Source organism: Pipistrellus hanaki (genome assembly GCF_964339955.1).
Source record: "Pipistrellus hanaki genome assembly, chromosome: 11".
Lineage (NCBI taxonomy): Eukaryota > Metazoa > Chordata > Mammalia > Chiroptera > Vespertilionidae > Pipistrellus > Pipistrellus hanaki.
Window position 1 is genome coordinate 28,771,835 of NC_140513.1, and position 27,802 is coordinate 28,799,636.

Sequence of the window (27,802 nt, forward strand, 5' to 3'; positions counted from 1 at the left end):
AAGCAAATAGAGAATTTAATAACCCCCCATGAAACTGTAAAAATGTGCTCCTTCTTACTTTGAAAGCAGGTGTGAAGACTTGAGCAGACTTCACTATGTGAAATGACAGGCTTAAAGGGGGTCTGGCTCTGCCAGTTTTCCAGCGAAGAGTGTGGCACTCCTCCGAACCTTTTGGCAGTTCCATTTCCCTGCATATCAAGTGGAAATCTTACCTGCCCTTCCACTGTGTAGTGAGGATCAAGCGAGGTCTTATTAGGAAAAGACATCTTTAAATGTCTAGAACCCTGAAACTAAATCCTGGGGTGCAATATTGAACATTTCCCTATTGAAAGTTCTTAACCTACTAGTAGACATCTAAAAATGGTTACAGCTTGCTATCTCCTTTAACAGTTTCCACCCTTCACACAACCCCCACCCACCCCCGCTCATTTCCACATCACAGGACAGCTCCTGCTCTGAGATAAAGGAGTGCACATATTTCTTACTCATGAAAACTCTCTTAAATCCAATTTAAGGGACTGCACCAGTTTCAAATAACATTAGGTATCACTGAACCACTGACAAGGAGATTTTGTGATTTAGCACTTAACATGCAAAACACGTAACCAAGTTAAAAACTAAATAATGTGTCTTAAAGAAGGCTGTTCAATGTACACAGGGTCCTGAATCAGAAGACTTAGAGCTAAAATTTTAAAATAGCGTCTGGTGAATTATATTAAAAGACTTGGAGTTTAAAGCATTGCTTGTAAAAATCTCTCATGTTTAGCAATAGCAGAGCCTACGGGGGCCTTATTTTCGGGAGGATGCCTTATATTTCACTCAGAAGGAAACCTGTAAGTAGGTCTTATTTTTGGAGGATGCCTTATTTTTGGGGAAACCCGGTATTTAACAGGATTTCTAACCAATCCTGTGGGCCCTAAAGCAGTGGTTCTCAACCTTTCTAATGCCACTACCCTTTAATACAGTTCCTCATGTTGTGGAGACCCCCAACCATAAAATTCTTTTTTGGTTGCCTCATAACTGTAATTTTGTTACTGTTAATGAATTCTAATGTAAATATCTGTTTTCCGATGGTCTTGGGCTTTACAGCAGCAATTCTCAACCTGTGGGTCGAGAACCACTAGCAGGATTGCTTAAGACCACTGGAAAACAAAGATATTTAAATTACGATTCATAACAGTAGCAAAATTACAGTTATGAAGTGACAAAAATAATTTTATGTTTGGGGGTCACCACATGAACTGTATTAATGGGTAGTGGCATTAGGAAGGTTGAGAACCACTGCTCTAGAGCAAGCATGTCAAACTCAAAAGCTAGCACAGGCCAAATAAGGTTTAAGTTTCTGTGGGCTACAAGAAAAACACAAAAGCTTCAATTTTCATAGAAACATAGGTTTATTTCAATAGAGACATACTGAATACAAAGGGCTGAAATAAAAGTAATTGTTAACATGAAATAGAACATTTTAATAAAAATATTTTCTTGAACATTACCAGACGCTGAATAACTGCATAAATTAGTAAACGTAAGGCAAATAAACCTATTTTTCTTGTTCTTCAAACGTGAAATATTTCCTGTGGCACATATCAAACAAGTCAGTCCAAGGCTCATGACATGGCAATTGGCTGCTAAAATATTCGCTGCTAGTATTAGTGGAGAGAAATGGTGTGCCTACATGTAAGGCACGTAAAGGAAATGAATGCCACACGATTATAGTAATCAGTCATTATTGAACGTTGTAGCTCATTATTGATAACTATAGACCCGATGTGTGAATTTGTGCATGGGTGGGGTCCAGCCGGCCCGCCCCAACGGGGCCAATCGGGCCGGGCCAGTGGAGGAGGGACCACCCCCATAATGGGGCCTGCACATCATAGTAACTCGTCATTCCGGCATTCCAGTCACTTGGCTTTTATATAGAGAGAGATCAAGAGCACAAAAGTCGTGTGTAGGTAGGGTCTCCAGACCTGGCTGGCAATCAGGGCTGATGAGGGCCTTCTGGCTGCCAGCCAGGGCTTTTCTTCAGTTCACACCGCCCCCTTGTGGTCGGCGCACGTCATAGCGAGCAATTGAACTCCCCAGGAGACAATTTGCATATTAGGCTTTTATATAATTTATATGTAACAGGCAATAAGGAGATTAAAAATGGTAGCAGAGTAAGTGGATGCAGCACGGACATGCTTCCAGGAACAAACTGGTATTACAACTAAAATCAAGAAAAACCTCCTGAACAATCAATGGAAAACTTGCAGGAGAGAACCCTGATAGCCGAGGACCGGAAGTGGAGACCGCATAGAGACTGGTAGGAGGGAGGAGAGGAGGCTCGAAAGGGCTGGCCGGGCACCCACAGACAGCAACTGAAGTTCCGAAGAGATGTCTCAGGTGTAGGTGGTTGCCACTGAGAACTCTGAGATCTAATCCCCAAGCTGGGTCTCCCAACAGAGATCACCAAATCTGAGGAGAGTAGCCATATAACATCTGGCTGTGAAAAGCCACCGGGTGCTGTCTGCCAGGGAGTAACAGCTCAATTCTCAGGCACCCCCTAAAGGACCAACATACAAAATTCCCATTGGAGCCACCCACCTTGTGCTCTGCAGAGGGAGGGTGAAATGGACTGGAGCTGGGAGAGCAGAAGCCAGGATTGGGAACTTGGGGGGATAGAGTTCCGAAGGCAGACACCCCACGTTTCCTGGGCTGAGTCACTCCCTCACACAGCGGAGGCCATCTCATTCTTCCCTGGGCCCTCTGTTTACCAGGCTTCCTATTAGTGCCTGGTGCCCAGGAATATTTGCTGGATTAAAAGGCAGGGCGCCTAAGCAGCCGCGATAAGATCTGACAACACTGTCAAAGTGCGTGTCCAGAGTTCCAAAATCAACACCTGGAGCAAAAACTGCAATCGCTCCATCCTTCAACATCCCGGGCAGTCCAGCACGCCGGTTCGGGAACTCTTTATTTATCCCACGGTAATCCTACGCTCCAAAAGAACAAGACGTTCTTTCAAATGGAGAACCATCTGGTCCAGCTGTACCGAAAAAGGAAACTGAAGCGTCTGGAGCTGTTTGGGCCTCGGAACCAACCAGCCTGGCGGCGCACCTGGCCCAGAGGCAGGGCCCGCAGCCACGCGCCTGCCCGGCTCCCACACCACGCCCAGCGCCCTGGGCGGCCACCTGTCCCCGCGCCCTGCCTGCCGAGTCACTGACTCGCCCACGGCCCGCCCTCCGCCCGTCACTCAGACGGCCGGTCCAATGGGAGCGGGGCGGGGCGGGGCGGGGCGCGGCCTGAGGCGGCCGCGGCGAGCTTGTGGCGTCAATGCGCCGCTGTGTCCATGGAGAGAGGCTGAGGCATCTGAGCTGCTGCGGCCCAAACCATCAGGGGCCCCGGGACGGCCAGGATGTCGGCTTCGTTAGTCCGGGCCACCGTCCGGGCTGTGAGCAAGAGGAAGCTGCAGGCCACCCGGGCCGCCCTCACCCTGGTGAGTTTCCGGGCGCACGGCCTGGCCCGTGACATTGGTTCACCTCCGCTCCGCAAGGGGAGGTCGGGGCGGCGGCGTGCGCTTCCGGCCGGCCGGACGGCGGGGCCCCAGCCCGCTCCACAGCTCCGAGTCCTCCACCCGAGGCCCCCGTCCTTGCTGGGAAAACAGGTCCGGGAGGGGCTGCCCCTCCCGAGCCTGCGCCCCCCCCGCTGGACTACGTTTCCCATCGGGCCTCGGGCCGCGCGCCGCGGGGGGGGAGGGGCGCTGTGCGTGTGTGCGTGACCCCGGGGGCGCCGTCGGCGCGGCCTGCCCGCCGCCCGGGATCCCCCGGGGGCGCCTTGGGGGGCTGTGCCTGAGGCCGTGGGTTTGGAGGTCGAACGGGACAGGCGCGGGGCAGAGCTGGGCGAACAAACCAGAATCTACCCGTGAGGTGTGGGGGGACGGAAGCCGGCGGCGGACCTCGGTGTCAGCGGGGTGATGGGCAGAGTGCGCTCCCCAGAGCCCACCCCCTCTTGGCCCGGACGGAGGCTGCAGGGCACCAGGGGTCACTTCCTGGTGCTGGGCGAGCGGAGGCTTTTTGGAGCGCACCCTCCGAGCTCAGGCCGTGCGAGGCCGCTTACGGAGAACAAAGGAGGGGCGAGATTTCCTACCCCGAGTTTGTTTACAGCCTTTTCTGGGTGAAAGGTCTGACATGCGCAGAGGGCGCTGGCGTGCACCCTCAGGCCGACCCCCGACGCCGGCTGGTTTCAACCGGAGGAAAACTCACGGAGCATGAACCATTTTAAAGTGTTCAATTCAGTGACAGTACATTCACAGTATTGTCCAGCCATCATGTCTACGTAGTTCCAAAAACGTTTCATCCCAAAAAAGAAAACCCTGTCGTGTGCATTTGCAATTTGGGGAGATGAATCCCATTGGAAAGCTAATGATCGGTGTCCTTCTCACACACACCTCCCTCTCTTTGACTAAGGAGAAGACTTTGTTCAAGTATTTGTCACCCAGATACTAGGAAAATGGGTTACTGTATTGAGGTGGAATCGTTGACCTAGTCATTAGTTACACATAAGTTTCTTGGAAAGGCATGGGGTTCTTGAGAAATGCAGGGAAGTGGGAAGGCTGCTAGCTTGCCGCCTGTTGTTGAAGTTTTTGTGCCATTTCCCTGGTTGATTTTTACTTAAGTGCAAAGTTGCTAACGGCTGCAAGAAGATTTAGAGCAAAGTGGGCCCGTTAAGCTTCTGCCAGGAAGTTTTCTTTTAGTCCCAAATGTCCCCTGTTTAGTCATTCTGACTTGTTCAGAAAATCAGATCCGCCACTTGGAAAGTTACAAGAACCTTTCCCCCTAAATGGGTATTAAACTGGGGTATCCGTCATTAGTAGCACTTCTCCCGATGGAGTTTATTTGGGATTTGCCTGACACAGAAAAATTGAGGGTTTCTCTTTTTACTAAGAGTTGAGAAAAAAAGAAAATATGTTATTTTGTAAAACTTAATTAGGTCACTTAGAAAGTCACTTGGAGATAAAAACCCTGGGGCCTGTTGACAGCTTAGTGAACAGACCCCTCCCTTGAGTTTTGTTTACTTCATGCAGTGGCGTGCCCTCTACACCTCTGACCCACCAGCTTTACCCAAGCTTATACCTTGGGTTGTACTTGCAAAGAATATTTTCCCATGGCTGTGTCTTTTTTGTGTAACTTGTCAGCTGTCTTTGGCCTTTTGACAGTAATTCGAGTAAGTTCTTCAGGCCTCGTGGGAAGTATGACCATAAAGATTATGCAAGCTAAGTTTTTATTTTCAGTCATTTAGAAGGGTAAATGTGAACACTTTAAATTTTTTTCATTAATATTTCTGTGAGGTTGGAATGCTGTGGTTTCCAAAGTCAATAAAAGCCATAATTCTTCTCGTCAGCATTTCCTTCTTTCTCCCCCTGGGTACTGTCTTGTTGAGCTGCTTTCCTCCTGTTAGGATAAAATCGTGAGAAAGGGCCTTTATGGACACTGGTAGTGATTTAATTTTTTTCCCCAGTGACATTGGTAGTCAATTACGGACACTGGTAGTAATATGTTTTGTTTTTACAGGGATACGCATATATATATATATAATATTTTAATAACTGAAATCAGAGTTTCACTGCACATTTATTTTTATCAACTGCAATGCATGTTTTCGATTTTATGTTTGTTTTCTGTGTTTTAAAAATGCTAGTTTCGACCTTCTGGATTGGTTCATGACCTTTCTAATTTGGGTGCAGACTGTGCTTCACCGTCCGCATGTGCCTGGGTCCCCACGGGGCGAAGCAGGAGAGCATCCTCTGGGGCCACCCATTGGGTCTGCTCCGCAAGCACAGGCTTGAGTTCTGGCCAGAGCTACTGCCCCATCACCGGTCATTATGTCTTTGGGGTTTCACAAACCATGAGAATGTCAGTGCAAAAAACTGGAGGACCAGCACAGCATTGTCAGCTTCTGGAGCTAATAAAGTAGGAAGGACATGATTTCATCGTCGTAACAACAGCTGGCTTATACTTGCCACTGCTCTAAATGCTCTTCATGAATCCTGAGGAAGAGGGACTGTTATGCCCATTTAAGCCAAGTAGAGGGCTGGGACACAGCTAGGAGGTAGACCAGGAAAGCCCTGGCACAGACTTTTTCCCTAACAGCCTCCTCCTCAGGAAAGTGCAGTCAGTGATACACCTGCAGGACGTTGTGATGTTTTTCTTATTTTGAGGACCGCTTTTTCTAGGTTAAAAGCAATTCTCAAAAAAAAAAAACAAAAAAAAAAACTCCTCCCTGTTCTCGTGTCTATTATTCGTTAGCTTAGATACCCTGAAATACTGATGTAAGCCAACTTTAACATTGTTTTTAATATATCTATTTCAGAGAGAGGAAGGGAGAAGGAGAGCAGGATGCCCTCCTACTGGGGATCCAGCCCACAACTTGGGCCTGTGCCCTGACCGGGAATTGAACCTTAACCTCCTGGGTTGATCCTCAAGCACTGAGCCACACTGGCCGGGCAAGCCAACTTTAGTATCTGACATTCGGTGGGGCTGGGATGAGAGACACACTCTGGGTTATTTGTTGATGGTAGCACTCTTTCTTCATCTAGGTATGCATTTTATTGGATTGAAACAGATTTGGGGTAAGCAAAAAGAGCAATGGAGTTAATAATCAGCAGGAAAAATGCCTGAAAGTTGGCTTTCCCAGGAGTTAACTTGATTCATTCAATGTGCTTATTGCTGGGCATACAGTAGGAGCACAAAATAGATGCTGCCCAGAAAGAATGCATTTGTTGTGTACGTAGATAATATCATAGAGAGTATGACGGAGTGGACCTTTGCTGGGGGAAGCAAGATGAAAAGGCTGTTGCTAGAAGACGTTTTAAAAATAAAGAGAATGATTAAGCCCTGGATGGCTCAGTTGGTTGGAGCATTGTCCCATACACCAAAGGTTGCAAGTTCTATTCCCAGTCAGGGCACTTACCTAGGTTGTGAATTCAATCTTTGGTCCAGGTGCATATTTGAAGCAACCAATCCATGTTTTCTCTCTCTTCTCTTCTCTTCCTTTCCCTTCCCTTCTCTTTCCTTCCCTTCTCTTCTCTTCTCTTCTCTTCTCTTGTCTTCTCTTGTCTTGTCTTGTCTTGTCTTGTCTTCTCTCTCTTTCTCTCTCTCTTGAAAAATCAATGAAAGCATTTCCTTAGTGAGGATTAAAAATAAATAAAAATAAAAATAATTACTTTAATTAAGTACAGTTCATATGTTTGTGTATAAAATCCACAAGGTACTCTGATGAGAATGGAACAAGACTAGAAAATACATAAGACTTTGAAAAATGCAAATTTTGTAGCTAAAAACTTAACATTTTCTTTTTCAGACACCTTCAGCAGTAAACAAGATAAAACAACTTCTTAAAGATAAGCCTGAACATGTAAGTAAAACCAGTCAAATACTTAGTAAAAAATGAAGATGTATTTTCACAGTGAATTCGTCTTGTGATAAACAGGTGCTTCTATTAATTAGGGGTTAGTTTATTTGAGCCAAACTGACAACATCTGCCAGGGACCAAGATCTCAAACGTTCCCTAAATCCACGTAATACAACAGGATTCTCAATGAAAAGGAAGTCACTCTCTTACCCCAGACACTTCATCATCATTCTCCCTTTAAGAGGCAACTTCTTAGTGTCCTTTGGAGATAATCTGTACGTTTTATTTACCTAGGCCCGGGTTTCCCAGCTACAGCACTGTGGTTTTGGGCTGTGTCCCATTCTTTTTTGGGTTTATTTGTCAGCTATAGCCTTGCCAGTGACTCCACTTCACCCCTCAATTGTGACAACCAAAAATATTTCCCTGAAGGGAACCACTGGCCTCATCTCTGCTTGTTAAGCTTGTGTGTGTATTTCTTCCCCTACTTAGGTGAGAGCATACCACATATGCTGTAGTTACACTTTGCTTTTTGCCCCTAAAGAAATAGCCTGAAGATCTTTTCCTATCTATCTATAATAATAAAAGCATAATATGCTAATCTGATCAGACAGCTGAACAACTTTCCAGATGTCGCCGCGGCTGTGAGGACCAAGGCAGACTGCTGCAGCAAGCTGCCGCGGCTGCAAGGGAAAAGCCCCTTGCACAAATTTTGTGCATCGGGCCTCTAGCGTATATTAAAGCCTAAGAGACCAGAAACAACTGGCTGGTAGCTATGAATGGCACTGACCCAGACCTTGCTGTTGGGGCCCAGACAGCCCCAAATCTGGTTCACCCGCACCTCAGACCCAGACAGAAGGGAGGAGGGAGCCCAATTTCTCGCAGAATGGCCTGTTGGTTAACTTGCTGCTGGGACCAACCTCCCGCAGTTCTCACCCCGGCCAGTCTCTCCCTCCCTCTCCCCCCATCCGCCCCGATTGCCAGCCAGGCCGAGGGACCCCACCCATGCATGAATTCATGCACCCAGCCTCTGGTCACATAAAGATCCACCTCATTGTCATTCCGGCTGCATTTAATAGTACAATCCTTGGAACAAGTTTGGTTTATTTAACCAGATCCCCCATATTAAAGGTTTTTTGTGTTGTTTTCATTCAGTGCTGCCACAAACATCATTCAACAAATACGTAGTGTCTGTAGTATACCAAGCTCATTGATCTAGGCCTGTAAGCGTAGCCTAGTGCATGTACACAGGCTTTATTCCTAGGTGTGGAATTGATGACTAAGGGTACATAATCTTAATCTTATGGCATCACTAATTGCCTACAGAATACTGTAAATTACTCCCAAGACTGTGAACATTTACTGCTTAGACTATAGAGTGGTTTCTAGATTCCATTGTACAGTGTCCCATGCAATGGGAGTTCTACAATAGCTCCTTCCTGCTAACGTATGTCAGTGTTCTGCCTCCCTTTGGATACACTAATGACTAGAGTAGAAATTGACCAAATGAAACAAAAATTAACTTTGTAGATTTGTTCATGGTGACATGAAAAGAATTGAGCAAACACTTCATCAGATATCACTGTGGCAAAGTCAGTCCCTTTTCCAGATTCCAGTTACCTAAAGCTGTACTTTCAGAATGGGTTGGACTTCCTGCTTGCTAAGTTAAATACTATGCCCTGAGCTGCAGAACTTCAGCTAGACAATTTATTGTGTATTAATCATACTGAGGATATTAAACTACCTCTAAGACTCTCTAAGCTGGCACTCAGAAGGTGAATAAACCCGTGGTTCTGTCTCCTTGCTGTTATTTGAAGACAGAAGAGACTAGTCTGAATGTTTCCGCTCATCAACACTCCCAGACAGCTTGACATTCTAACCCACACTCTTCACCAGTGTCTTCCTACTTCATGATCGCTTTCCGAAAGCAAGCAAAGGTTGCTGCTTTTCCAAGAATCAACATCTGCTTAGTGAAATACTTCGTATGATGATACTCTTGTTATATACATAAATGAAAAAGCAGTTAGGATCCAAGAATAGAAATTCTGTAGACATGGTTAGAAAATTGCATTAAGGTAGACATTGGTATTTTAAAAGTGCTGTTTGGTCACTTTTTAAATTTCTTACATTTCTGTTGGCATCAGTCTTTTGCTTCCTGGTATTTGAGAGTGTTGACACAGCTCTGCCATAGAATGAAGGCCCTGTTAGAGGCAGCATGATTGTGGACCTTGGCGAACGCAACCATAGGGAACACCTCATATGATGAGGTGGAGCAGTAGTGTTTTTGAACAAGTTCAGTTTTTTAAGTTGTCATCTCTGCCATCAGATACTTTTCTTTTCCTTTAAAAAAAAAAAAAAAAAAAAAGTGATTAGCCAAAACTGGTTTGGCTTATTGGATAGAGCATCAGCCTGCGGACTGAAAGTTCCCAGGTTTAATTCCGGTCAAGGGCATGTACATTGGTTGCGGGCACATCCCCAGTAGGGGGTGTGCAAGAGGCAGCTGATCTATGATTCTCTCTCATCGATATTTCTAACTCTATCCCTCTCTCTTCCTCTCTGTAAAAAATCAATAAAATATATTTTTTAAAATAATAATAAAAAAATAAAATGATTATTATTATTATTAAATTAAAATACTTTCCTTTACAATGTTATTCTCAGAGACTATAGTTTGGATTTTACCCCCTCTGTATTGTTTTCTTTGAATATAATTAGTTTTGATTCTTTTTGGGCCACCCCTTAGTGTCATGATGGTGTTTGTACATAAGTAAAAATTTAAAACACTTGCTTCCCATCCCACTTATACTTGCTAAAGGGCTATTTTATAGTCAGGAATCTAATATATATCTTTTAGCTTAAGAAGTGAATAATATATATCCGGGACTTTTAAAATATGATTGTCTAATCTATACTATGTTAAAATTGCGTTTTATTTACAATTGTTTTTCAGGTAGGCGTGAAAGTTGGTGTCCGAACCAGGGGGTGTAATGGCCTTTCTTATACTCTAGAATATACAAAAACTAAAGGAGATTCTGATGAAGAAGTTGTTCAAGATGGTGAGTATTAAATTTTTTTGGGCACTTTGTTTTGCCTAAAATGTTTCTCCTTATATAGCATGAAGAGTAATAATAACAGTAGGGATGGCATATATAATGTTCACTATGAGGTGGACATGGTTTGAGAGACTTCCAAATGAGAATGATACCACATTGTCCCCATTTTGCCGGTAAGAAAAACTGAGGCACGGAGAGATTAAATAATTTGTATAGTGTCACAGAGCTAGTAAGTGGCCTAATGAACATTTGAATCCAATCAGATTTACGACAGAGGCTGTGCTATGGTAGATTATTGGATAAATATGTTTATTTCAATTATGAAAGCTTATTCTTTGCAAAAAGTTTTTAAGATTATAAAACTTCAAAATGAACCAACTGCTTTTGTGTGAAGTCGCAGTTTTACATATATGTCAAATAAGCAATGTCATGTCATGCTTTTGAGGACTCTGTACTTTCAATTTTAATTGCCACATTAAAATTTCCAGGTCTTTAATTATATTTGCCCCCACTGCCTGCCCTTAAGCCTGTTTGAAACAAACAGTGCTACAGCTTTGGGGGAACTTCAATGCACATGGGTTTTGCAGTGGTGGCTTCATGCATTAGAAGTGTGCTGTTGGCTAGCTTTCCTGGATTCCTAGTGTGAGTTCGTTTTATTAAATTGAATTTACTAACCAAGAAAGCCATTTGTTGATATTTTATTTTTAAATCAGCACATAAACTTAAACCCTAAATTTTCATCTTAATGAAGAGGAGATCTAATAAATATGTATGGTTGTATTTAAATTATGACTCAATTTCTTATAAGGAAGAAAGCTTTCTTAAACTGATGGTATTTATGAAGATGCTGTCTTCTGCCTACATAATTACTATGGGTTATGTATTTACCAGTTTTCTAGCCCATGCACAGAAGAACAGAATTGCTGCGTCTTAAACCAGCCCACTCTACCAGTCTTTGGTGTGTCTCTAGGTGTGGCAGTGTGTCGTGTGTGCAGATGGCATTGCAGGGTTTTCATAAATGTATCATCTCCATCTTTACAAAATTCACTGAATGTACATATTTTCTTTATGTTGCAAATTTGAAAAATGTGTTAAATATAGTGAAAGGCAAATTCTGGTTTTACATAGACTTGTCATGGAATTTGCTTGGGTACAACTTTCTGACCTAATACAATTGTTTTTCACATGGGTTATTGTGTAGAAAGGGGACAGGAAACAGCCCTGACTCCCTTAAAGGAAACAGTGGGAGGTTCAGGAGCGCCTGTTTGGGTTCTGTCAGTGTACTATTTAAAGCTTACTTGAGCCGTGGCTCGGCAGGGTCTGTTGGTGTGCAGGCCTGATATGACGTGTGTTTTCTTCTCCCAAGGAGTCAGAGTGTTCATCGAAAAGAAAGCACAGCTAACACTTTTAGGAACAGAAATGGACTATGTTGAGGACAAATTATCCAGTGAGTTTGTGTTCAATAACCCCAACATCAAAGGAACATGTGGCTGTGGAGAAAGCTTCAATATTTGACTCCTCAGGACTGCTCTGGCTGTCCGCTCCAGGAAAGCTGTGGAAGAACTCGTGACTGTCACGTGCTTAAGGTTGACAATGCATGGCTGCCTTACGAGGAAAATAAACTGACGCATTTTGAAAATGAAGCCAGTGTGTTAGATTTCAGAAGTGGTATTTGTCTTCTTTTTTAGGGGACAGAATATGAGAAGCCATCACTCTCTTTGGGTCATTTTTCTGATCTGTAAAGAAAAATAAATCCTGCCCTGTACTTAATTCTCTTGCATCCTTTCTGTCAGAACCAGTTTTACAGAAGGTGCCGGCCTGGGTGGATTGCGGGAAACACATTCTTAATAGGTGTGCACTCTGTGTCTCCGTTGAATGTATTGAATGTGCATCTCTAGGCCAGGTTGATGGTTCTTAAAATTCAGAGGCAGAAAGTCCTGACTGCTAGGTTGACATGGTGGTGCTTGGTTTTTCTACCCAAGCTTGGCTGAGCCTTTCTACATTTTTATCCAAAATGTCATTGTCAGATGCCTCATTTCCTTACCCTTTAGCAGCATCAGCCTTCGGATGCAAGTGTCAAAGATTTCCTTGAAATACAGTGCAGAATGGTTTTGAGTGATGGCATCAAAAGGTAAGAAATACTTCGCCCACCATTTTTCATCCATTTTCTTTTCCACTCTCAACATCTGCTGAAGGTGGCATCTCAAGCTGACTTAGATCCTTTCATTTGAAAGGTCTCCTACAAGCCATCTAGCCCACCCCCTCAGTTCTATTCCTTAGGAAGCAAAACCCCAGGGAAGGAGGAGGGCTTGTGCCCACCTGCACACACACAGCGGGGACCACTCAATCTCCCCTTCTGTGCAGGTGACAGGCCAGGCCCGGAGCGCCGAGGCAGGCATCAAAGGTAAAAGGTCAATCAGGCTTCCTCGCTGAATGACGTTTTGATAAGGTTTCTGTGTAATTTGATGGAGATCATATTTTTATTTTGAGTGAAAAGGATCTTATTTGTAAACCCCTCTATGTGAATGACCATGTTGCTTCTTTCTAAGTAGGAAGCAGTGGTTTATACCTGCAGGGAAGACGTGGTAACCCAGAGCACCCTTTTGGGATGTAGTGAGTGTAGCAAAGCACAGGATTATCCTAAAGTTCCCAGGATGCATAGACTTCCTGGGTCCTAAGTCCAAGTGCTAACATTTTTAAATCTTAATATTTTATCCCAACATTTTTGTCACCAATTTTTCTCTTTAACAGTGTTCCTTTTGTAATTTAATTCTCAATTTTCCTGAGCTTGACATATTGTTTTATGAGATGCCATATACTTTTTTTAAAAAGCCAAGTCTTATGAATTGAAGTTGCTAAGTTCCTTGAAATGTGTCATATTTACTAAAGTACCTGTCACAAATTGCACCAAAACCTAGAGCAGTTGCTTTATGCTCATGAGTTTGTATTAATATAATTGTCAACCCATTTATAATTTGTGCAATACTGAGTGTATGTAGTGATTTGAGTTGTCAATAAAAAAAATGTGGCCTCTCTGTGATCATGAAATTGCCTTTTCTTTTTAAGGAAGACTGGTTGGGGAATAATAACTGTGATAGCTACTTATGAATAGTTGCCATACTTTTCCTGCTGCCAGAACGTTCTCCACCTGATGCTGTTGCGTTTCAGTTGCTGGGTTCTCCATGACACAACCATTGACACAACCATTTCCAGTTGCTCTTGGCTCCACAGTCCTCCGCATTCCCTTTCTTCACACTATCTTTCTCCCGGTCTCACTTTAAGGATCAGCCACGTCATCAAAGCTGCTTCTCCAGCCTCCCACACAGATTCCTTTCAGGCATTCTCTTCTGTCACCTTCCCTACCGGGAATGCTTTCTCAGGGCTGTCTTCCGAGTTTTGTGTTCACCTCCAAAAACACACTTAACAGTTCGCTTCAGGCATATTCACGAGCACCTGCTCTCCACTCGCCCTGAGATTTCACAGATGACCAGTCTATCTCTGGCCTCTAAGATCTTCGAGTTGACAGATGAGGCAGACACCAGTAAAGAAAATATGCTAAGTGTTGCTCATAGCTAACATTTATTACAGACTTGCTACGTGCCCAGGATTGTTCTAATCTTCACAACACCGTGAAGTAGGCCTGACTTCTGTCTTCTGCGTAGAGAGAGCCTGAAGCACATAAAGTAGTTGGCTAAGGTAACACAGGACGTGGCCAAGTCGATGACAGCCCATGGCGTCTGGCTCCAGCCCCAGGTTCCTAGCAGCGAGGCCACATTGCATGTCAAAACAAGTGCATTCGGAAGTATCAGCCGGACTGCCCCGCGGAGCTCGGAGAAGGCTGTGCGATGAGGCAGAGCGCAGGAAGCTACTGCAAAACCAAGCAGGACCCGTGAGGAAGGCTGAGGTGAAATCAGTGGGACTCCATGAACAGACCCACCGGCAAGACCATGATTTTGCGCCTCTTGGCTGCCCACACCAGCAAAACTTGTTCTGGTATTTTTTATTTTTGTTTGTCTCTTGCACAATATTGAAAGGATCTTGACAGGAGCTCTGTCATTCTCTTTGCTACTCACCTAACACCAGGCACATCCTAAGTATTTTGGCAAAATGATTCCAACAGCTGTTAGCAGCCATAACGTGTTCTGTGTCCTATTCATCCAAGCTCCACTCCAGACCCCAGGCGTCCTGAGTGACGGGTAGACCATCAGCTTTGTGGAGGGTTCTTGATGCAGAAGCAGAGCCAGAACCGATGGATTGCCACAACAAAAGCCCACTCCTCCACATCCTGCTAACTGGACGGCTCAGGCCACTGTGGCTAAACACCCTGTGAGACGGTAGGGGTGCTGGGCCACCCTGCCACACAGCGTGCCCCTGCTGTGTCTCAGGACCCACACAATGGTGTTTTTTCTCAACAAGGAAAGGGTGGAGCGGGGTTGGAAAATTCCCTACAAGATCCGATGTTCCTCACATTCCTAGGTTTCACTTAGCAGGAAATACCTTTAAAAACAAAACAAAACAAAAAAACAGCTTCTTGTCTAGTTGTGGTGCCTCAGAGATCAGGAAATGCAAAGCCTGTGATGTTAAGCCGCCTGGCCCTTCCCTGCCATCTAACACCCTACAGAGCTTTTTTAACTTTTTTAAAAATTACCTTTCCACCCTAAGCAGTTTGGCTCAATGGATAGAGCATCGGCTTGCGGACTGAAGGGTCCCAGGTTCGATTCTGGTCAAGAGCCATGTACCTCGGTTGCGGGCACATCCCCAGTAGGAGGTATGCAGGAGGCAGCTGATTGATGTTTCTCTCTCATCCATGTTTCTAACACTCCATCTCTCTCCCTTCCTCTCTGTAAAAAAAAATCAATAAAAATATATATATAAAAAAATAAAAAGTTCCTTTCCATCCTCCACTCTCTACCCATTTTCCCTCATGCAGGAAGACAATGCCCTGGCCCTTAATGTTACACAGCTGTTTATGTGGCTTTGAGGATGTTCCTATGTCACAATGGACAGGCACTCATTTACTCAAAACTTGGCTGAGCATTGGGGAGATGTCAGGCACCCTCCTAGACCATGAGGCCACTGGGCGAATGGAACCCAGCCCCTGCCCCAGGCACGCGGACTCATGCAGAGATGGCCACATACACGGGTGATTACTAAGCAGATGGTAAGTGCAGTGATGAATAAGGGGCATAATGACATGAAAAGCACAAAAAGTGAAGAGGAAGCCAGTATGGGCTTGGCAAGGAGCACGGGGTGGGGGGTGGAGGGGGTATGTCGGGGGAGGGGGGCCGGGGGGGGGGGGAGTTAGGGTTAGGGTTAGGGTTAGGGGTGTGTGTGTGAAGTGGGTAGTGGAGAGAGAGGCAGGAAAGGCCAGAGCCAAGAGAGGAGGTGGTGGCTGGGAGACTGTCCTTCCTTCCAGGAGGTCCCAGAAAGCCGGCCCCAGCCTGAGGGGACTGTGCCTGTACAATCTCCCTCTTCCTTCGGGGCCTTCTCCACAAACAGCCCTGCCTTCTCCCTGCATGTCTGTGCTTCTTCCTTCTGCGCCACATTCCCACAGATGCATGGCCCTGGCTTGGCTCTGCTCCCCCCATGCCTGGCGTCCCTCCTCCTCCTTCTCCCTACATCCAGCCTTGAGCGCCTTGGAAAAGATGAGAGCCACGTGTGGAGGAGATGGGAAAATAGTAGAGCTTCCTCTCCCCCTCCCCAGAACCAGCGCCTGGGGACAAGCAGAATGGCGCAGGATTTCTTCACACTACTCAGGACACCACGCAGTTTAACGCATGAGTTGTTTATTTCTGGAATTTTCTGCTTACTATATTTGGACCACTGTTGACCAGGGATATCTGAAACCACAAGAATGTGATCTTTCAATCTAGAGATTAAAATCTTTAATTCCAGGAAAACCTTCTTGAATTTTAATTTTAAATTTTTTCTTTTCCGGGATTTTGTTTTTCCTCTCTTTGGGATATCCAATTAAATATGTAATAGCTCCTTAGCCCAACTTTTATACCTACCATTTTCTCTCTTAAGTCATTCTAAAGATTTTTATTGAGAAATAGTTTATATACCAAAAAACTCACCCACTCAAAGTATACAGAGCAACCCACTCACCCTCACCACAATCAATTTTAGGACATTTGCATCACTCCCAAAAGAAACCCCATACAATTAGCAGTCATTCGCCATTCCTTTATGCACCCAGATTCAGGCAACTACTAATCTACCTTATGTTTCTATAGACTTGCTAATCCTATATATTTCATATATAATAAATGCAACCATACAATATCTGGCCTTTTGTGGGTGGCTTCTTTTATTTATTTGTTTGTTTGTTTGTTTGTTTTTACTTAGCATAAATTTCCAAGATTTATCATACTGCAACATATTTCATTTCTTATCACTGAACAGTATGCTACTATATGGATGCACCACATTGTGTTTATCCATTCATCAGGTGAAGGGCACTAGGGTTGTTTTCACTTTCTGGCTGTTAAGAATAATGCTGCTACTAACAGTCATGTACAAGTTTTTGTGTAGACGTGTGATTTCTCTTAGATCTATACCTCTGAATAAGTCTTCTGGTTATATGGCAGCTCTATGTTTGACATTTTGAAGAATTGCCAAACTGTTTTTTCAAAGTCACTGTACCATATTTTATTCCCACTAGTAATGTATGAAGATGCCAATTTCTCGAAATCCTTGCCAACAATCATTATTATCTGTATTAAAGCCATCCTAGGGAGAGTGAAATGATAGTCAACTGTTGCTTAAACTTGCATCTTCATGATAGCTAATGACGTTGAGCACGTTTTCATGTTTTGGTGGCCATTTATGTATCTTGTTTGGAGAAATCTCTATTCAAATCCTTTGCCCATTTTTAAGTTTATTTGTATTTTTACTGTTGAGTTGTGATCTTTGTATATTTGAATATGAATCCTTTATCAGATAGTATGGCTTGTAAATGTTTTCTTCCATTCTGTGCATTGTCATTTTCTCCTTCTCCATAGTGTCCTTTAAAGCACAGAAGTTTAATTTAATGAATCCCAATTTATGTATTTCTTTATTCTTTTTGCTTCTGATTTCTTGTATGTCCAAGAAATCCTTGCCTAAGCCAGATTACGAAGGTTTATTCCTATGTTTTCTTCTAGGAGTTTTTTTTTAGTTTTTCACGTGGATATCCAATTGCCCCAACAACATTTATTAAAAACAAACAAAAAAAAATTCTTTTTCCCACTGAATTGTCCTAGCCACCTTATTTCTATTTCCTGTTCCAATTTTGCTTTTGTTTGCCACAATAGCTAATCATCATTATGCTTATTTCCATTTTCTCTTCAGTTCTATTACGTTCTTACTTAGACTGACATAAAGGGATATTAAATAAACATTCTGCTTGATTAAGTGGGGAGTCAGAGTGAACAGAGATGCGATGAAGAATGCATATGAGCAATTATTATTGTTTCAGGAAAAAAATGAATTCCCCCACTGGCTGAAACAGAGAGAACATGTATGGCTTTGTGTGACATAGAAATATGATTTGTCAATGTTTGAAATGTTGAGAAGCAAATTGTGGATATGCTCTGTAAGTCTGGTCAAGAAATTTACATCTTGCCGAGACCGGTTTGGCTCAATGGATAGAGCGTCGGCTTGGGGACTGAAGGGTCCAGGCTTTGATTCCGGTCAAGGGCATGTATCTTGGTTGCGGGCATATCCCCAGTAGGGGGGGTGCAAGAGGCAGCTGATCGATGACTCTCTCTCTCATCGATGTTTCTAACTCTCTATCTCTCTCCCTTCCTCTCTGTACAAAATCAATTTAAAAAAATATTTAAAAAAGAAATTTACATCTTATCCTAAAAGGAATAAAGAGCCAAGTTTGAAGAATGAACTAATGGGTAAAGAGGTGATTTAGATAGATTACTACTACTGCTGCTGTTACTCTACTACTACTGCTACTACTATTACTACTACTACTACTAATAATAATAATAACAGCAACAACATGCAGGCAAGAAAACCAGTAGGTGATCTTCGTAGCAGTTCAAAGATGAAGTCAGTTAGGCTTCTTATCAGAATCATTGATTCTGATAAGAAGCCTAAAGAAGACTAGAGAAGATACTTTTTAAAAATCAACTTCAAAATGAAAGGTTAAGAGATAAGGTGGATAAAAACTGCATCAGAATTGATTATTGAGAACTCACTGTTACCTTTAAGATTTCAATTTTGGTTCATCAGTCAGGGTAGAAGCTCAGTGTTGTTATACTGAAGATTAGATTAGGAGAATATAAAAAAAAATAGCAAGTACAGAGGTAAAGGCAAGCTAATACCAGCCTAGAGTCTAATGTGGGAGAGGACTTAGGTGCCACTTATTGAGGAGACCAATTATATAGGTTTTGTGGCCATTTTTAACCCTTCAAAAAGGGATTAAACATAATTCCATCTGTAAAATGCCTGCAATCATTTGTGGCCCAAAGCAAATAATTTCAAAATGTTAATTATTGTTATTATTGGCATTTTTCTTCCAATTAAAAAAAAAATACTTTTCCTGGGTAAAGAAGTGTAAGTTTTTCTTTAAATTATCTGGGAAATTAAAAATATGTAAGACAGCCGAGGCCGGTTTGGCTCAATGGATAGAGCGTCGGCTTGGGGACTGAAGGGTCCGATTCCGGTCAAGGGCATGTACCTTGGTTGCGGGCATATCCCCAGTAGAGGGTGTGTAAGAGGCAGCTGATCGATGACTTTCTCTCATCGATGTTTCTAACTCTCTCTCTCTCCCTTCCACTCTGTAAAAAAATCAATAAAATATATATATTTTTAAAAATATGTAAGACAAACAAAAATCTATATGGGACTCTTTGAATTAGTAATAAATGCCTGAACATATGTGTCATATAAGGATTTGAAGTGTCTCACAAAAAATATTCCATTGAAACATGATTAATTTGGCAGGCCTGGAGTAAGAAGAAAACAAAAGAAAAATTGTAATGGTATAAAATTTAAAGTGTTCCACTTATAAAGTGTAGAAGATTTAAAAAGTGCTTCCCTCGCCCTAACTGATTTGGCTCAGTGGATAGAGCATTGGTCTGTGGACTGAAGGGTCCCAGGTTCAGTTCCGGTCAAGGGCACATGCCCAGATTACAGGCTCGATCTCCAGGAGGAGGCGTGCAGGAGGCAGTCGATCAATGATTCTCTCTCATCATTGATGTGTCTGTCTCTCTCTCCCTCTCTGAAATCAATAAAAATATGTGGTTTTGTTTTTAGTTTTTGTTTTTTAAAGGTGTTACCCTCTCCTTTGTGTTTTATCAGACTTTTTGCTCTTTCATTTCATCTTTCTTCATCTTGATTTTTTTAGGAATTAGAGAGTGAAATCCCAGCACAATGTTCACCACTAGAGACGATGATCCAAGCACAGATGAAGTGGAGGCCGAGTTTCCCAGGTGTTCGGTATGTCCTTCCAATGCTCTAATATGCACAGGGAACTGTGCTTTCAAAAACTATAAGAAGAACTATTAAGTACCCGATGGCATGCCGTGGATGGGGGGCGAAGAGAACACAGACATGTCACTTCTGTGACTTCCCTTCCTTGGCACAGCAAAATACAGCGCCTCTGTGGGCAGTGGGTCCTGAGTGCTGACTTGTGTTTGTGCTGTTGGTAATGCCTTTGAAAGAGCCATTGATCAACTCGGCCCACTTCCTATTTGTTGCTCTTGACCAGAATCGAAGGGAAACTTGTGTCACTGGGCTAAGTGACACAAGTTTGGGCTCCCACTTTGGCCTTTTTGGCCTTCCGATTCAATGACCTAAGAAACTTCTTGGGAATAATGGGATTAGCAGGCAGAATGCTCTAGAACAGTGCTTCCCAAAGTGTGGTACGCGTACCCCCAGGGGCACGGGAAGAGTTTGGTGGGGGTACGCGTTGCACCGGAGTTTGGTGGGGATATGCACTGCACCGTGCTTAGCTGCACCTAATTCTACGTTCTCATGAGTACGAGGGGTACTCAGCGTTACAAAAATTATAGAAGGGGTACACATATGTCAAAAGTTTGGGAAACACTGCTCTAGAACAGGGGTCCTCAAACTTTTTAAAGTGGGGGCCAGATCACGGTCCCTCAGAGAGCTGGAGGGCCGGACTATATGAACTACTAATTCCTACTGTAACACCTTGGCTGCGCTCACTGCCCAAAAAACCTGGCGGGCAGGATCAGACTCCCCTGGGGGCTGCATGTGGCCTGCGGGCCGTAGTTTGAAGACCCCTGCTCTAGAAGATACCTTTTATTCCTTTAATATAGGATTTTAGATAGAGAAGGGGGACATTTATTGTCTTTTCTGCCAACAATTCTTCCCAAACACTCCACAAATCCCAGCACAATGTTCACCAATTAGCCATTGGCTTTGGTAAAATATTCCAGTTAAGCCGAGACCCGTTTGGCTCAGTGGATAGAGCATTGGCCTGCAGACTGAAAGGTCCTAGGTTCGATTCCAGTCAAGGGCATGTACCTTGGTTGTGGGCACATCCCCAGTGGGGGGTGTGCAAGAGGCAGTTGATGGATGATTCTCTCTCATCGATGTTTCTAACTCTCTGTCCCTCTCTCTTCCTCTCTATAAAAAATCAATAAAATATATATTAAAAAATATTCCAGTTAAAAAGGACAATTACACCTTTGATTGCAGTGTTCCTAAATATGCCAAGCCCCTCAGTCACCAGGATGAGACTCTGATATCTAGATGATCTGACTCCCTTTCTTCTTTAAAAAAAAAATGTAGCCTCACCCACATCAGACTTTGCAAACCCCCACAACTGCGTCTCTCCATGGTAACTCACAGAATTGTAGAGTTGGAAAGATCTTAAAGATTTTGGAAAGCAGGCTCATTTTGCAATGCAGCCTTTCGGTGATGTGTCTGAATACTACCTCTTTTGTGGAATGAGTCTGAGACTTGTCCCTCTGGTCTCTGTTCCGCATTGCCACCATTGACGTGGCTTAGCTAGGCAACCATGTCTTCCAAAGATAGATGCTTCTGTGTTTGCATGGCTGCTTGGTATGCTCTTTGTTTTTAGGGTTTGCGGGTCTGCCAGGCAATCACCATTCATCAGTCTCATGACTTCCCACTTCTTTTCCCCCCATAGCTGCCAGAATTATATGCACTGGCTGAGAATGTTAACAAAGAGAGCAAAAAATCGAATCGCCTAAAAACTCTTGGTCTTTCACCAACTGAAGCATGGAGAATACTTACTCAAATCCTGAATATCACTGGCAGAACGGATTCGGGAGAAGATTCCCAACCTGTTCTCAAGGACGAGGAGGTTAGAAGAAAGGAGGAGAAGCCACCATCGCTGACTGACCTCCTCCACCACACCTTACTGACTGGCTCGGCCTCTCATATAGGCAGGCTGGGGGAATCTAAGCAGAGACTTGCTCAGTATGGGATCCCTCCTCCCATACACACTTTTCCCTTTGAGGTTATCATCACTGACACCAAACCTTCAGGCGCCACACAAAAGAGGCTTGCGAGTACCGGAAAAGTACCCAAAATGAGCATTTCCAAGATGAAGACAGACAAGCTTTTATTTGAAGATAGAATTACTGAATACTCAATCATAGAACCAGGTACACTAAACATGGTGGAAGGAAAAAGAGTGGAAATCTTACTAGAAAATGTGCCTAGATTTCTAAAGCTGAAAGTATCAAATATCGATCGATGGGAATAGTGGAGTTCTGGTGCTCTGCTACATGTAAAAGCAATGAGAACAGAGATTTATCAAACACTCCAGGCTCAAATCTCAGACTCATTCCCAAAAGGGTGCATTTAAACTTACTTTTCTAAAATGAGCCAAGTTCAGCTTGGACTCTAAAGCACCATAACTATTTGTTTATTGTTTCATGAAGTTAGTCAAGTATTTTCTGAATAATGACTTCTCTTTCTTAAATATTTTGATTTTTCCTTCAATTGAGGGTGGGGTTTTTTTGTTTTGTTTTTTGTTTTTAGATTTTTTTCATGAACCTTTATTCTTTCCTATTGTTACATCTCTACAAAGAGAAGGAAACTCTCCAGTTCTGACACTTTAATAAGGAAGTACCCATAAAAGTCCAAAGACCATATGGAGAAAGTTAATAATATGTAAAACATATGTTGGTAAGTTATAATGAAAAGAGCCATAGGTGACCTTCTCAAATATTACCAAACAGGGAAGATGGTAAAATTACCCATGAGAAATAGACCTGCTTGCTTGCTTGTACCAATTATTCTCTTTAAACTCTTCAAACTCATGTTGGCTCTTTGGCCTCTGGTTTTACACTTAATCCCCTGCCTTCGGCCTTCCTTCCCTCCCCCTCCTCCGCTCCCCCTCAAGTTTACGATTTACTTGAAAGGAATTGAAGGGAAGGGAAAGAGAAATGGCTGCTGAGTAGGGGAATAGGCAGTGTATCTTGGCTGTGGTTCATTGGCTTCTTGAAGAAATTGCAACTACTAGTGACTGACCACACTGGTAGGTCTGAAAGAGAAGAGGAAAGAGCCAAATTCTAGCTAAGACACTGTACTCAGGGCTTATACCAGCATCTTGGAAGAAGTGACATTAGCAATGTAAATACTTCTGCTAAATCTCCCTCCTTGTTTCCACCACTCATTAGGATCCTGCCCCCAGTTGACCTCAGTGCTCTGCAGGTCTCTCCACTTGCACGTTCTTCGTTTCCAAGCACCAAATGAGACACTTTCTCTACCCGTGGTGACCCTGCAGGTTCCTTTCCAGCCCTGCTAGCCGGACCCCACCCAATGCATAAGATGGCACCATAGGTTCCCCTTAGATTATAAAGATGCAGAAAAGGCTTTCTACCAGAAGGGAGGAGACTCAAATTAATCAAAGGTTTATTCTGTCACGAAACACCTCTGACTCGCTGAAGGCTAAATGACACCATGTGATTCTTTTCAGAAAAACAATTCTTGGACCTGAGGGATCTGGAGTGGAAATATTACAAGGGGATCACAAAGTGGAAGCACAAAACTTCAGATGCATTTGCAAAAATACAGTATAACAGTGAGAAGAGGTTTGTAGAGAACAAGGAGACACCTACTATTGTTTTCCCCGCACTAGTTCGTAGGTCTTTGGTCATTTTTCCTCAAGTTAATTTCCCACCAAATTTAACCTTGTAAGTGAAACATGTAGTTTATTGAAAATATTCTGGATGTAGATTTTGCTTTTAAAATTTTTGAATTTACACACAAAGATTTAAGAAGCAGATGCCCCATGGAACATAGACCTGATTCTATATGATATGCACATAAGGTCTAAAATTAAATCACTGATATGGGATTAAAGATCCACCCTGACTTTCTAGGGTGTATAGGAAGGAGAACACACGTGAGAATAGCTCTATAAAATTTTTTAAGTACATGAAAAAGTCCACTATCATAAAAATAGTTGGTAAACTCAACAAAAGGGAAAATTAACACCTGAGGCTATAGAGGCAATTTGAGAATTTCAAAATATGTTAACAGCTCAAAGACATGAGGAAGGAAATAGCATTTATGAGACAAGAGTGGGAAGATTTTAAGAAGAACAAGTTGGAAATCTTAGAAGTGAAAAACGTAGTAATTGAAAATAAAGCAATGACAATCCTCAATAAATTATATCAATGGTATACTGGATCTATCTGAAAAGAGAAGGGATTAATGAGTTGGCAGGTAGCACTGAGAAAGAAGTTTCCAGATCACAGCACAGTAAGATAAAGGAGGAAGTTATAAAAGAAGTTAAGGGTAATGGAGGGTAGAATGAGAAGTTCAGAAATATATCCAAGGGAAGTTGCAGAAGGAGATATAAAGAATGGAGAAAAGATGACACTTGGGGGGAAAAATGATCATTTTCTAGAAATGAGGAAACACATGAAAACTTGCATTGAAAAATCTTACTGAGCAATTAGCAAGAAAATGCCGTAGCAGACCCGAAGAGCATTTGGCAAAGAAAGAAAATATAATCTACAAAAGAGAGAAGATGGAGGACAAACAAATGACAAAATGATGGTGAAACTCTCATTAACAACAGAAGTCAGAAGGTGAAGGTTTTATATACTCACGTCCTGACGGAAATAACTGTCCATCTGGAATTCACTAACCAGACAACTCTCTTTAAAAAGTAAGAGTAAAGTAAATATTTGTTAAAACATACAAGAGCAAAAAAATATTTACTACCCTCTACTGAAAAAACTAGCAAGTATATACAATAGCAAGGACCCAGAGGGAGTGCAAGAAAAAGGGGTGAGCAATTAAATTCTTAATAACATGTGATTGTGATTGTGTCGATGTTAGAATATATTTCTAGATTCCTAATATTTTTAAAATTCACCTCTATATAAGAGAAGTTATTCTGTGGTTTTCATTGTTTGCACCAATTTTAAAAATCAGATTTGGCTTCAGCATAGTGGATATCTTCAGCAGAAGATACTGTCTAACAATTGGCCTGAGGGAGGTTTCTGGGTTCTTACAACATTCTGGGTTTTTTTTTTTAATCTATCTACTCAAGTATGTTCAGTATGTAAAAATTCCTCAAGCCATACATTTAACAACTGTAAAGATTTTTTAAAATATATTTTATCGATTTTTTTACAGAGAGGAAGGGAGATGGATAGAGAACCAGAAACATCCATGAGAGAGAAACATCAATCAGCTGCCTCTTGCACACCCCCTACCAGGGATGTGCCCGCAACCAAGGTACATGCCCTTGACCAGAATCAAACCTTGGACTCTTGAGTCCACAGGCCAGTGCTCTATCCATTGAGCCAAACAGGCTAGGGCAACAACTGTAAAGGTTTATCATGCATGTTACACTTCACCAAAAAAGGTTTATAAGTTGTGTTACCTTCATGAAATGAATTGGGGCTCTAGCCAGTTTGACTCAGCGGATAGAGTGTCGGCCTGCAGACCAAAGGATCCCAGGTTTGATTCCAGCCAAGGGCATGTACCTAGCCCTGGCCCTGGTCTGGGCTCATACAGGAGGCAACCAATTGATGTGTTTATCTCACATTGATATTTCTGTCTTCCCCTTTCTCTTCTACTCTCCCTCAAAAATTAATGGAAAAATATCCTTGGGTGAGGAATAAATAAATAAAATGAATTGAGGAGTTTTCATCTTTTTACTTGAGACCATAGCCTTTTAAATAACATTAGAAATATTTTAAAGCTGGATCTTTAAAGTCTACCCAGAACTTAGTTATAAAATCATCTAGTCCTGAGACCATAGCCTTTTAAATAACATTAGAAATATTTTAAAGCTGGATCTTTAAAGTCTACCCAGAACTTAGTTATAAAATCATCTAGTCCATCTAGTAGAACTTCTCATTCTACCCTCCATTACCCTTAACTTCCTATTTTATTATAAAACTGTTCAAACTACATTCAACACTTAAGATTTTACCACACTCTGTTGAGACCGGGTTGGCTCAGTGGATAGAGTGTCAACCTGCAGACTGCAAGGTCCCAGGTTCGATTCCGGTCAAGGGCATGTACCTTGGTTGTGGGCACATCCCCAGTGGGGATGGTGCAAGAGGCAGCTGATCGATGTCTCTCTCATCGATGTTTCTGACTCTCTCTCTCTCTCTCTTCCTCTCTGTAAAAAATCAACAAAATATTAAAAAAAAAAAAAAAAAAAAAGATTTTACCACACTCATTTCATCTATTCCTATGGCTGAGTTTGCTGTGGATGCTGAACTATTTTAAAGCAAATCTTAGGTTTCGGATCTAAGATACTATCCTTACATACTTTGGTGTGCATCTCAAAAGTATCGACATCATCTTTCATAGCCACCATGCCATTATTATTCCAAGAAAAATTATAATTCCTTACTACCGTCTATTTATCCATATTTGAAGTCCCTTTGTTGTCTCAAAACTATCTTTTTCCAGTTGGTATGTTTCAATCAGATTACTTGCAAGATTAAGGACTGTATTTGGTCTCTCAAAGATTTTTTAAATCTAGAGTAATTCCTCACTTTTTTTTTTTCTTTCTTGCAATTGAATTACTGAAAAAAGAGGTCCATTGTCCTGTAGAAGTTTCCACAATCCAGATTTGTACCTCAGGGGGTCATTTAACTTATTCTTCTATCATCCATATTCCTTGTAAATTGGATGTTTGCAGTGGCTTGATTATATTCAGGCTCACCTCCTTTTGCAAAGAATAAATTCAGTAAGTGATGTTGTGTACTTCAGGTTGCCTCACCATAGAAGGCACATAATATCTGGTTGTCCCCGGGTTAGTGATTGTAAGACGGAGTAGTGCATTCAGGTGGTGACAGCCTGGTGCCTTTTTATAAAGTTCCCCACCAACCTTTCACCTAATGGCTTTCACCCGCGGATGAACATGGTAGCAGCCGCTGCGAGGCTCCCAGAGACCCCCACCTCCTAGTGCAGTGGTCAGCAAACTCATTAGTCCACAGAGCCAAATATTAACAGTACAATGATTGAAATTTCTTTTGAGAGCCACAGTTTTTTAAACCTAATCTATATAGGTAGGTACATAGTTATTAACTTAATCAGGGTATTCCTAAGCTGGCCTTTGCTAAAAACTCAAGGGGCCAAAGAGCCGCATGTGGCTCATGAGCCGTAGTTTGCTGACCACAGTGTGGATACACCCTTGTGTCCCCAGAGAACAGGCTAGACTTATGACTTACTCCCATGAAAGGAATACATCAAAAAAAAAAAAAAAAGAAAAGAAAAAGAAAGAAATGAAAAGAAAAGAATGCATCATAGGTGATAGGATGTTACTTCAAGATTAAGCTACAAAAAAAAAAAAAAAAAAAAGTGCAGCCCTAGCTGGTTTGGCTCAGTGGATAGAGCGTTGGCCTGCGGACTGAAGGGTCCCGGGTTCGATTCCGGTCAGGGGCACATGCTTGGGCTGTGGGCTCGATCCCCAGTAGGGGGTGTGCAGGAGGCAGCCGATTGATAGTTGTCTCTCATCATTGATGTTTCTATCTCTTTCTCCCTTCCTCTCTGAAGTCAATAAAGATGTGTATCATTGGGCATGTGGAGGTATTATTGATATGAGAAAATGCTAAGTAACTGATTTACTATCTGAAAAGGGATTTACTATCGGGGAAAGGGAGGGAGGAAGAGACTGAACATAAACTGTGCACCTATGGATGAGGACAATGGGGGATGGGGAGGGGGCGGAGGGTGGGGTGGGAACCTGGTGGAGGGGGGAAGAAATGAGGAACCTTTGTAATAATATGAACAATAAAGATTGATTTAAAAAAAAAAATGTGCCTTCTCTCTTGGATGCCTGCTTTTGCTCTCACTCACGGGCTAGCTCCTAAGAAAGCCAGCCACCATCGTCAGAGAAGCCTTTTGGAGATGTCCATGTGTCAAGTAAACATGGCCAATAGCCAGCAACA

The 27,802-nt window shown here is 42.7% G+C and overlaps 1 protein-coding gene across 3 annotated transcripts; it reads left to right on the plus strand.

Moving 5' to 3' along the window:
- The first annotated feature begins 3,251 nt into the window (after positions 1-3,251).
- ISCA1 (iron-sulfur cluster assembly 1) lies at positions 3,252-25,642 on the plus strand. 3 transcript variants are annotated; one of them, XM_084898012.1, is made up of 6 exons: positions 3,401-3,472; positions 7,336-7,389; positions 10,338-10,439; positions 19,780-19,871; positions 21,553-22,033; positions 22,462-25,642. In XM_084898012.1, the coding sequence occupies exons 4-6, from the start codon at positions 19,806-19,808 to the stop codon at positions 22,482-22,484; spliced, it is 570 nt and encodes a 189-aa protein (XP_084754138.1). In that variant the 5' UTR covers positions 3,401-3,472; positions 7,336-7,389; positions 10,338-10,439; positions 19,780-19,805; the 3' UTR covers positions 22,485-25,642. The 3 variants fall into 3 exon arrangements, with proteins under 3 accessions (XP_084754139.1, XP_084754140.1, XP_084754138.1); XM_084898013.1 differs by lacking the exons at positions 19,780-19,871; positions 21,553-22,033; positions 22,462-25,642 and adding an exon at positions 11,803-13,476 and having other exon boundaries at positions 3,252-3,472; positions 10,334-10,439; XM_084898014.1 differs by lacking the exons at positions 7,336-7,389; positions 19,780-19,871; positions 21,553-22,033; positions 22,462-25,642 and adding an exon at positions 11,803-13,257 and having other exon boundaries at positions 3,254-3,472; positions 10,334-10,439.
- Positions 25,643-27,802: the final 2,160 nt, after the last annotated feature.